The sequence below is a fragment of the Meriones unguiculatus genome, chromosome 8 (assembly GCF_030254825.1).
Source record: "Meriones unguiculatus strain TT.TT164.6M chromosome 8, Bangor_MerUng_6.1, whole genome shotgun sequence".
Classification (NCBI taxonomy): Eukaryota; Metazoa; Chordata; class Mammalia; order Rodentia; family Muridae; genus Meriones; species Meriones unguiculatus.
In genome coordinates this window covers 113,098,608-113,110,111 of record NC_083356.1, presented here as the reverse complement: position 1 = coordinate 113,110,111, position 11,504 = coordinate 113,098,608, and the positions used below count along the sequence as shown (strand labels likewise).

The 11,504-nt window shown below is 40.5% G+C and overlaps 1 protein-coding gene across 4 annotated transcripts in view; it reads right to left on the bottom strand.

The window, feature by feature from the left end:
- Window positions 1-5,053: 5,053 nt before the first annotated feature.
- Window positions 5,054-11,504, bottom strand: part of Pde1a (phosphodiesterase 1A) — a 256,931-nt gene continuing 250,480 nt past the window's right edge. For all 4 annotated transcript variants that reach the window (XM_060390390.1, XM_060390391.1, XM_060390392.1 and 1 more), the window contains 2 exons: window positions 9,135-9,251; window positions 5,054-7,484 (listed from right to left, as the gene is read on the bottom strand). In XM_060390390.1, the coding sequence (XP_060246373.1) occupies window positions 9,178-9,251 (74 nt within the window). In that variant the 3' untranslated portion in view covers window positions 5,054-7,484; window positions 9,135-9,177. The remainder of the gene's footprint in view (window positions 7,485-9,134; window positions 9,252-11,504) is intronic.

Sequence of the window (11,504 nt, the reverse complement as noted above, 5' to 3'; positions counted from 1 at the left end):
GAACACAATCACCTCAAACCATTGTTTTCTTGATAGACCAAAGAACACGATTTGTCTACAACAGCTCTTCTTGTCCCAGAATAACTCCCTCAGTATATTCCAAATTCTAATCTTTCCTTCGTTCCATGTCACCCTACAGTCCTGACTCTATTACAGGCTGAGGCCTGTCACCCACAGCTCTGTACCTGTTTGAAGTATTTGTCTCGTGATGCAACAGCTTCCCTTTCCTCTACTGAAGTTCCTCGTGTTCTTTTGTTCTTTTTCTTTATTTTGTGCTTTCTAGTTTGAATCATTTTCCCCTCCTAACTTGAAAACAGTCCTCTGCCTTTCACCTTGATGCTTAATGAGCTTTCATTCTGCCCCGCACACTTCAAATCTATTTTCCATATATCTCTACATTCCAAAGTTTCCCAGGAAATCCGGCAGACAAACATGAAATGCATTTGAGATGTATAGCTTTGCAATGTATTTGTTATGTGTGAAAGGTAATTTTGAACCCTGCCTACTCAGTAATGCAAGTACACTATGCTATAGGCCAATGGCAGCCAATTTGTAATTCATTTTTATCTCCATGGTTTTTAAAGTCTTATTTACTTGTATTTTGTGTGTATGTATGCTCTCACCTATGTATGCACACCACTTACAAACCTTGTGCCTGCAGAAGCCAGAAGACAGCATCAGGCCCTCTGGGACAGAAGTTAGACCTGGCTGAGAGTCACCCATGTGGGTCCTGAAAACTGAACCTGTATCTTTTGAAAGAGCAGTTAATCTCGCTTAAGGGCTGAGCCATCTTTCTAGAATTTGTTTAACTGCTCTGACGGTCAAATGGCCACCCAGTCTTCTTCCAGAGTCCTCACTGGTCCTCTCTAATTACTTGTATAAGGAATCACATTTGCTTATATACTACTTTAAAGGAAACAGTATAGCTTTAGGTCCATAGTACCTGTTGATGAGAATGAGGGTACGTACAAGAGTCACAACACTTACTAATTGCCTCTAATTTAAAGAAAGCCTTGTATTTAAGTGCTTGCTAGACACTTAGATTTACCTTACATACTTTGAATATTATATGTGATAGATAACCTCATTTCGAGGAAAGGAAATGATTCCTCTCACCTGTGAACATCAAAAGTAGCTCAGGTATCAGGATATAAGGCCTAATTCAACAATAACCACATAGCATCTGCTGTTTGGGCCTGCAGTCTGCCCTCTTTGAGCATTAGTTTTAGGAATAAATGTCTGTTGTAGGAGTTATTGATATTTACTATTGTTTTAACCTTCTGGTAACGCTGCTGTTAATCCTCAGCAGCTGTATAACCAAATCACCACACAGAGACTGGGTTTTTAGTTAATCTAGAACACAATGCTGGGCAATATTTACTCCCTCCTAAACCTCCAAGCCCTCAGTTTCCTAACATTTAGATTTCCCATATTATACTTGCTTTTTGTGAAATCTTAGTTCTGGTTCATGCTCCACATCCTCCAAGATCTCTCCTCCAGCTCTGCTCTCCTCGTGCTCTCCTCTCCTCGAGCTCCTCCTCCTTCTCACCCCTTCCTGTTGTCTAGTTCCTCCCCTCTTTCCTGTTCTCTGGCTCCTCCCATTGCACAACATTGTATCTAGTTGCTTTATTTGTGTCCTGTTTACACAAGAGTTGAGACAGGATGCTTATAGTGAGTATCACAATGCAATATCCAGATTGAAACCAGAGAGTTGGGGGTGGGGAAATCAGCATTTGAATTAACAAGGGTAAGGCATATATATTTTAAAAGAACATTATACCAATAATGTCTAAAAATGGAGTAAATTGTAGAAATGGTGACAACTGTCACCTGCTGATTTTGAGTCAGACTTCTGTAGTTCTTTCACTTTTTGTTTTGTTTTTTTTGAGACAAGGTTTCTCTGTGTAGCCTTGGCTGTCCTGGACTCATTTTGTAGACCGGGCTGGCCTTGAACTCACAAAGATCCACCTGCCCTGTCTAACGTTACAGGCATGTGCCACCATGCCCAGTTTCTTCCACTTCTTAGAGTCATAACTTTACACAAATTATTTTATACTGTGGATTGTAGATGGGAACTGAAACTATTCTTCTCAAGGAGTAGTTATAGGGAATAGAAAGGATAAAAAATAGGATTGCAGCCAGGCCTGGTGGCTTTGATCCCTTCACTTCCCTTGATGAAGGTGTGAGTGACCAATTGATTCAATGGCTCAAGGTGAATGGTATGAGTGCAGCCACTATGGAGGGAAAGTCTCCGCAACCGTCAGTACCAAGCCACAGATCACTAAACTCAAAGCACAATAACTTAGTTGCTGCTCACGTGTAGAAAAGTGATAATAGACTAAAGGATTCACTGCTACCCAAAAGGAGAGTGCAGTGTTCTGCTGGGCCCAGTGACGAAGTGGTCCTGACTTAGCATCTACTATGGATGCTGCACTTGATGCTTTTGTGAAAAACAGGGCAGAGCTGCTGTGCCAATCTTGATTCCAGAACAGGCTTCTGCAGAACCGTGGTTCATGGAACAAAATGGGGGAGGGGGGTAATTGAGCTTAGATCAGTTGTTCTCAACCTGTGGGCTGTGACCCCCTTAGAGGTTGACCAATCTTTTCAGGGAGTCTCCTAAGACTATCAGAAAACACAGATATTTGCATTACACTTCATAACAGTAGCAGAATTGCAGTTGCAACACAGCAACAAAAGTAAATTTATGGTTGGGGGAAGGGGTCAGCACAGCATGAAGAACTGTACTAAAGGGTCACAGCATCAGGACGGTTGCTTAAAGACTTCCTCCTCCACTATCAGGGTTCTTTTAAATTTCAGGGCAAGGCGCAGCCTAGAGGTCAGCGCTGTGTGGAACTTGCTGCACAGACAAGGCATTTCATTCAGAAAAGAATGTTATCAAATGTGCTGAGAACATCAGCCCCTTCTTTACCCCTTATTCATCTCTTTCCCCTCCTGTGGTTATTTAGAACTATGTGACAGGGTTCTTCTTTGCTCCAGCCTTCTTTTGTGCATGGTAAGCATCAAGCAGAGAGTTCTCTTTTTTTAATTAATAACTTTTATTGGCTTCATTTGAAATATAATGGTGGTTGACACATTTTTAAATTCATTTTACATCTTTGTTGTCCCTCCATTCCTTCTCCTCTTCCAGTCCCACTCTCCTGCCCTCCCTTCCCCTACCACCTCACCTTTTCCTCAGAAAAGGGGAGTTCCCTTTCCCATCTACCCCAGCTAATCAAGTTGCATCAGGACTGAGCATGCCCTCTTCCCCTGTGTCCTGGCAAGGCAGTCCTGCCAGTGGAAAGTGATCAAAAAGCTGACAAGTGAATCCATGTCCAATACAGTCCCCACTTCCCTTACTAGAGAACCTACATGAGGCCTAAGCTGCTCATCTGCTACATCTTTGTAGGGGGCCTAGGTCCAGTTCATGTATCGTCTTTGGTTGGTGCTTCAGTCTCAACAAGCCCCTCTGGGCCCTGGTTATTTGGCTCTGTTGGTCTTCTTGTGGAGCTCCTGTCACTTTCAGGTCATTTTCTCTTTCCTACTACTTTTCCACAAGACACCCTACGCATCACCCTATGTTTGATTGTGAGTCTCAGCATCTAAGTCAGAGTAGGCTCCTGGGAGGATATGAAGGGCACTCAAGCTGAGACTCCTAGTAGCAGAGGCCATAGAGACTGAAGAGGACACCCACTAACTAGACTAGTCTCCTAACAGAGGGAGGGGAACACCAACCCACCCACAAAATCTTCAACCCAAACTTTACCCTGCCTATGAGATGTGCAAAGATAAAGATAGACCAGACAGAGCAGACATTGAGGGAATGGCCAACCAATGCCTGGCCCAACCAAAGACCCACCCTATGGGAGAGTGCCAATCCTGACACTATGAGTACAGATTTCTTAGGAAGCAATTCATTTCACCTTAATGTCAGTGTTGGAGTGACATTTAGTACTTTCTTCTAAAATTCACCTGATTTTTCTTACAGTGAAGTGGGTTACAAAGTCATCCTACAAAGCAGGATGTGCTGGGGAGATGTTCAATTCTTGATTAAAGGTATTTCTCATTCACCTAAATTTAGGGTGTTTCATGGAAACAAACAAACAACAACGTGCCCCCAAATGTTCTCTATTAAAATAAAAAGGGGAAAATAATGTAATGCAGAAATGTAGTAAATAAAATAAATTTGATCTTCAATTATCTGAGATTAAAAACATCTTCATTTGAGATATAAAGAAAGCTGTTTAATCATTTCAGAAAGAAATTATTAAAATGTCCCAAACAGTATATAAATATGTATGTATCCATTTTAAATATTTATAGTTCTTCCACTGAAATACTGTTGTAATACATGTTATCAGTACTGTTCTTTTGACTCTAAAATATTCAGAGTCCTTATTGTCTAAGATCTATATTAAGTGATGAATAAGCAGCTATATCGACATTCTCTTTTCACATGGTTTTCTACTCTGAGCCTCCAGCCCACTCCACATAGATGTATTAAGAAGAATAGGTCTTCGGGTACCACAGATATCCAGAATCAAATTGGTGGCATCTGCATTGGACTGCATGGCTTTGGACCAGTACCGCTCTCTAAGAGTTGGCTTCCTTGATTGTATCACAGCTAGATTATTGTTAAAATAAAAATAATATTTGTTAGTAAGTTACATGGAAACCACGTCGAAAACAGGCAATATTTTTTATTTTCTTGGTATTTATTATTTTTGTCAACTATGTCCTGCTTTTATTCTCTTCTTGGAGTTACCGAGGATGGAAATAGTTACCTTTGTATGTGGCATTCTGAATACTGTATATAAATTGGGGATGGCTCATCTGTAAAACTTGCCATTCCCAGAGGAAAGACTCTCACTTGCATGTTTATACGTGAACCATTCTTTCAGCCAAGCATTTGCATCAAGGATCATTTCTTTTATAGAAAAAGTCATATTCTGACCAAACTCAAATCAGTTTTTCATTTGGTTTACTCCCAGTTTCTCAAGATTTCCCCAAGCTGTCAACAATCTACTAAAAGAAATTCGACTGAATGCTAAATGGGTCAGGATAATTACCATTAAATATGATTTATTTAGCAATCATACATAGTAGGAAATACAGAGAGTTACAGCATCATAAAAACACAAGAATCATAGGTTGTCATGTGAAAAGTGTAAAGTCCTGGTTAGCTGGAAAGGCGCATGAACCTACAAGCACGTGGTAGGTAGCTGTGAGGAATTGCTAAGCGGGTGCAGCAGCCTATGGATAGACAGTCAGGCCTCACGGTGTGGGCTCGTGTACCAATATCTGTGCAAAGGGACAGCACATGTGACCTCCAGTCTGACTTGACTTTTTAGCTTCCAGGGGGAGCTGTCTTCCAGAGAGAGAAAGAGGAGAGGAGTGCGAAAGGCCACAGCCAAAAAGGGGGACACATTGCAAACAGCGGAGATAGGAACAAAAGAGAGGGAGGTGAGGGGCGCAGTAAGTGTACCAGGCAGTGTGATGGCTCTGAAGAGGTGTGTCTCCCCAGCTCCCCCTGCACACGCCTGGTCACAGTGCTTTGTAAGTCACATGATCTGGACAATGAGGCTAGCACACATACAGTAACCAATGTGTGTAACCGCCCCTTATATTAACCAAGCGCAGAGACCAAAGGAATGTGTGCTCTGTGCCCCAGGGGAGGCGGGGTTTCAATTTATTCTTCCCTCCGAAGATTCTAGCTGTGCTGAAGAACAACTGGCTCAATTAGGATCAATAGTGACTAGACTGCTCAGACTCTGAGATTCTACTTTGAAAGCAAAATATTTTCTAGATGCTAAATATCTCATTTAAAAAAGAAGACATTAAAAGCAGTAGTTACAGTTTCTCCATAAATAGAAACAAAAAGTCCGCTTTAAAGGGCAAAGGCTACTATGATGCACACTTCTATTAATCTTCTCAAGACACTGCTATAGGTCAGTCTCTACGCTGACATTTAAAATAGCCACCACATCACAGTGTCTATGATACATGTCAGTTGTTTAGCTGTGCTCTGCACAAGACTTAGAGGATACTGACACTAAGAATCTAATTCACATAACATTTAAAAGCGTTTTATACAGGCCACACACACAAATATATCTTAAATTACAATAATGCATACTAAATATGCAGAGAGAATATGGCTTCCACATTAAAGTAGATCTAAGCCGTGAGTTGTGAAGACCTCACTGCTTAGGCTTAAAAGCTTCTGGTCACGCCCCTCTCTGAAATATTGCCTTGTGGACCCCGGGGAAAAGCAGGTGCAAGAGGCATCTCATCAGGGTGGGCCAAGCCCTCTGCGCATCACCTAACTGACGGCTGCTCTCGATTCTTTCCACCCAAAGTCCACTTTCCAAGAGGCTCACAGTCCCTGAAAGGTATGTACAGTGAAAAAGCCACAACATCTAATTGGGCCTGACCATTCTTGTTAGCTAAGGAAAAGGCCATTGGGTCAGGGAAAGGCTTCACACATGCTCAGGCAAAACAAGGCAAAGAAGCAGGGCCTCTGAGGGGTGCGGTTCATTTCTGTTCAGAAAAATTAAGGAGTCACATCAAATAATGTTATCTATACAGAAAAGTGTGAGTTTCCATTTCCATATACACCTCTGAGCATGAGTACACACACCTACACCACACACACACACACACACACACACACACACACACTCACTCGTACCTCTTACGCCTCAGGGCCCCAGCCTGTAATTTATTTTATATCCTACTGAGAACAATATCACAGAAGGAAAATTCCGGTTTTCTTTCAAGTGCTCATCTCCTGCGGTGGCCGATGCTCCGGGTTACTGACCACATACTGACGGGTTCTACATTAGTGCCTAAAACCACAGGGATGGCTGCAGGATGGTGGCCGCTGGCTCCAGGGGAGGGGCGCTGCGGTTTCCCTGCTGGAGAGGCAGAGAGGCCTGAATCCCAGCCCTGTGCAGCGGCTCCCACGACCTGCTCTTGCTCAGACTTCAGGAACAACTTCCCCACAGCCTCGGTTCTTATTCTGTTCCCATGCATTTAAAACAAGAGACAGTCTTACCAGACCAGCACTGCAAGAAAACTCAGTTTTCCATCATTTTGTTTTGGCTTTCTTTTACTTTTCTTGTTTATTTTTGTCTGTCTCTTTTGTTTAAAATTCTGTTGTAGCAGCAGTCTGAGTAACAGTGCAAGAAGTACATTGACAAATGTCTTCTGCAACAAGTTAAAAGTGATGAAAACTTGAAACTGTCCAACTTTCAGTCTTAAAAGGTTTCTCTGACTTGGTTGAAGATGGCCGAATCATGGAGGGAAAACAACAACAAAACAGTGGACAGAATTCTAATGACAGCTCTCCGGTATCTTTGCCCAGTTATTAGATTGAATTTTATGCTCTTATTCCTTACAGACGAGTCCACTAAAATGGCCTGTGCCAACTATAATTTTTTAGAAAGTCAAGGACTTTGCATGTTTTTCATGCTGCTTTCATTTTCCTGAAATAAAAATCAAATGAAAATTAGATCAGGGAAGGGATGAGAAGGTAAGTTTGGGTAGATGTTGTTTAGAAGCTACAACGTTTCAGTTATATCACAATAATAAACTCAAAATATATATTTACAAGCTATAGTAGATAATAATGCATTGTGTTCTTGAAAACTGCTGAGTGGCTTTTCACCTGGCCGCCAATATGCCAAGTGTGGGAGGCCACACCCTCAGCGTTTTGTTCACTTTAACCATCCCTTGAAGACTACAGGCTTCAAAACAGGCCACATTTGATAAACACAGGTTTGGGCAACTACAAATAAGAAAAAATAGAGAATACTACCTAGTCTACATAGGTGCTGGCTACCTGGCAGTTTCACATAGGATTTACACACTCTCCCGGAAATGAGAGATTTGCCATTGTGAATTGCAGTGGTTTGGCTAAATTACAATTCCTTCCTAGCTCTGGTTTGGATGTCTGCGTTTGCACAGTTCTCAGTTCCAGTAGATACGTTTTCATACGCCGAAAAGTCACTTCAGGAACCACACTGGTGACTTGTATTTCCTACATACGTTTTGAGAGAAATGTTCATAAATATTGTAGGTCTATACGAGAAATGTTTGGAAATTGCTGGGCCACGGAGTTTTCCGCTTCTTTTGTGGTGATATATAGGAAAGCCTGGGTTGCTTTCCTGGAAATAAGAGTTTTACCGTTAGGAACAGCAGTTCATAGCCACCTGAAATGCCCAGGATCTCTCGAGGTAATAAATGCACCATCTGTATGGAAAGTGTGGACAGTCGTTACGACTGAATCTACTGATGTTAAACATAAAGATGGGCGTGGGATGCTGACGCACCACATGATGACGTGATTTACTTCCAAACTTCAAAAGGAATCATAGGCAACATGGGATACTAGACATAGCATATATAAGATGTCCACACGTGAGAGTCTTTCCCACATACCGAAGAATCACCATAAAAGCCAAATCACATTTAGCGCTCTCATACTGGCATCTGAAAGAGCGATGACAACAGCTCAAGGGCGTGGAATGGCGCCTCCAGCGTCTTCCTTTGCCCCGGCTCCTCAACCAAGGTAATATTCCTTATAACACTCGGGGTTTGCTTCACATGCATTTTGTAAAATTCAAGACATCTGTGCTATATGCACCCTCCTTTCTAACTGACTGTTCACCCCATGCCTTTCCAAGGCAGCAGTTTTGTTCGAATGGACATTAATATTAATAGATCACCCCCATTAAGCCTTCATATTTCTAGAGCTTCACTTCTAGGGTTATCAGTCTGGCAGACAGAAAGAAATTCCTAGGGGACATTTCTAAAAACAAGTACCATTATTGTCCACAGATCTCTAGCAAACATGATACTTATGTTATTAATAGTTCCCATACATCTTAGAAAATGCAATTCTCCCTCTTCTCCCACTGTAAGGATTTCTTCTGGAATCTTTTCAATAAACCCTATAAAATATGGTTTATTGTGCTTAAAGCATTAAAATTGTAATCTTAGTAAATAAAGTTTAGTTGACAAAAAAAGCATATTTAAAAAAATAGCAGAATATTTAAATGAAGTCCTTGTCTCTAAAGGTGTTACATAAACAATTCAGTTTAGGAATTAGGTTCTTGTCTCGAAGGCAAAATTACCTCTTATGTTTAAAACAACTGAACTCTTAAAGTCTGTTCAGATCTATGGGTGTGAGTCAGCACACTTTTCTTCAGTACTTCCTAAGTCTTCTGAACTCTCATGAAGATCAAGTTCACCTAAAAAACATCAAATAGAAAGCAGGTAAGACAAAATTGGCCTTTGGGAAAGAATTAATATTCCTAGGAGACAGCAATGTGTAAAATGTTGAAGGCTGTATTTTATCGTGGTTCTGTAAAACATCTCTCCAAAGATGGAGCATTTTTCTTTGCAGCCTGGGGGATTACAGATCACAACAACACATCTTGTCCTGACTGCTTAACCTCTGACCTTGCAGCTTAGTCTGCAAACACAGAAACGAACGTATGAGAAGGCGTCTATTGACTCACACGGGACAGCAGGGTTCTCCTGACTATTTCTTTTACTGAAACTAAGTTTAAACAAATCCCCTAGTGACCAGTGTCTTTAATCATGTACTGATTAACTGCTATGAATGTAAAACAAATTAGAATGAATATGAGAGAAAAGTAATGTTTCAGATTAAGTAATATGCCAAAACACATTAATATCGTTTATAGTCTTAGAGCTTTATATAAACCCCAGGTTTATATAAACCCTGAAGATAAGGAAAGCATTAGTGCGGAAAATGTTCCGATGCTGCCTAAGACAATGAAGAGAACTGATCAAAAACTGAATAATAAAGTTTCAAATAAACACAAAGGGAGATCCAAGTGCCTCCTGGACCAGCACCACCCGGTTTCCACTCGCTAGACCAGGCAGGTATGGAGGCTGACTCTTGTGCGTGAGGGGGACCACGCCTAGAGGCTCGCCCCAGCCTGCTGACAGGACAAGGACATCGGGCTGCCTTTCCTCCTCCCAGAAACTTGCCGCTACATTCCAGCTCTTGTTCCATTCAAATACGCTCCCATGCAACCCTGCTGCGGCATTTGTTCCCATAATGCTCTTGGCGGGGGGGGGAGCTCGAGCCTTCAAGTCTTCTCCACATTGGCTCACATAACTCTCTCAGGTAGGATTATATTCCATTCCCAATGTGTTCTAAGCTACAAGCTCTCTCTTCTCAGGGAAATTCTCTTCCACTGATTTGGGGGAGAAAGAGGCAATTCTACATCTCCACTCTAGGGACTCTTTACCGGAATTTTCTTTATAAACACTTTTCTATTTCCAGCAACTAATATTTCATTTATTTGAACTCAAACTAAAAAGCATATAATAGGTTATGAATCTTCTTCAACACTGATCATCACAGTTTGGTTTTTTCTTTGACATTTATCATCTTTGAGCCTTGGTTTAAATTTCATATCCTGTTATTTAAGACCAGATTAGAAACTAACAAAACACACTTTACTAGAAAAGAACAAATGACAGAGATAAAAATGGACTGACCTAAAAGAAAGTAACATAAACATTTATCTCATTTGGAGAGAACTTTTTACAATGGGTAAAGGACACTAAAATGTACTTAATCCAATAATTTTATTTCTAGTGACATATTATCAGTCAGGAAAAAATAGAAGAATTAAATAATAAAATAGAAATAATTGAAAAATAAATCTCAAAATGATATACGAATGACATCTTAGAGTAATTCTGTAAGTACAATTAGAAAAGCAGTAGGTATTTTGACTAAGTGTGCAGTTCTGCAGAAGCAAGAGTAATCCTTGTTTCAAACTGTGAGGTCTGGTATTTTCAAGTACACACATACAGTCTTGCCAAGTGAGTTCAGAGACGCTGGGTTATTCATAAAAACTAAAGATCTCGCCTATCAAAATCACACTATTTTACATTCCTCTTTAGATGTAGACGCCTTTGGAATTAATTTGGGAATGTCATGCGTAAGTCACTTCAGGCTCATAATCTTGACATCATCCTTTCAGAATTGGATGTAATGGATCTTGGAAACCATCCATGGAATCCAAACTTTCCAACTTTTCTAATACAATCTAGGCCCTCCCTTTAGTCTGATCAAATGTATGTTCTTCTTTTCAAAATAAAACTTGTAAACAAAATACGTTCAATCAGAAAGAATTCCACTTACACTGCAATGTAATATTAGGATAGTAAGGGGATCTCTGACACACAGTGGTACTACCTGTTCATCTTTGGTAATTCTGTGAATGACAAGGACTAACTACATGTCAATTCTATAAAAGATTTTGAAGTAACAATGGCCTCAGATTAAACTTCAGTGTATTCCATGAAATATATTATGAAAATATCAATAATTCCTGGTTATGAAAAAATGCTACTAACATTTACATGCAATGTAGCCTACAAATGATATGTGTGATAGTTTGATTAAAAGCTAGGAAAAATAATCTTCCATAAGATTCACACATATAACTCTAGGTTAA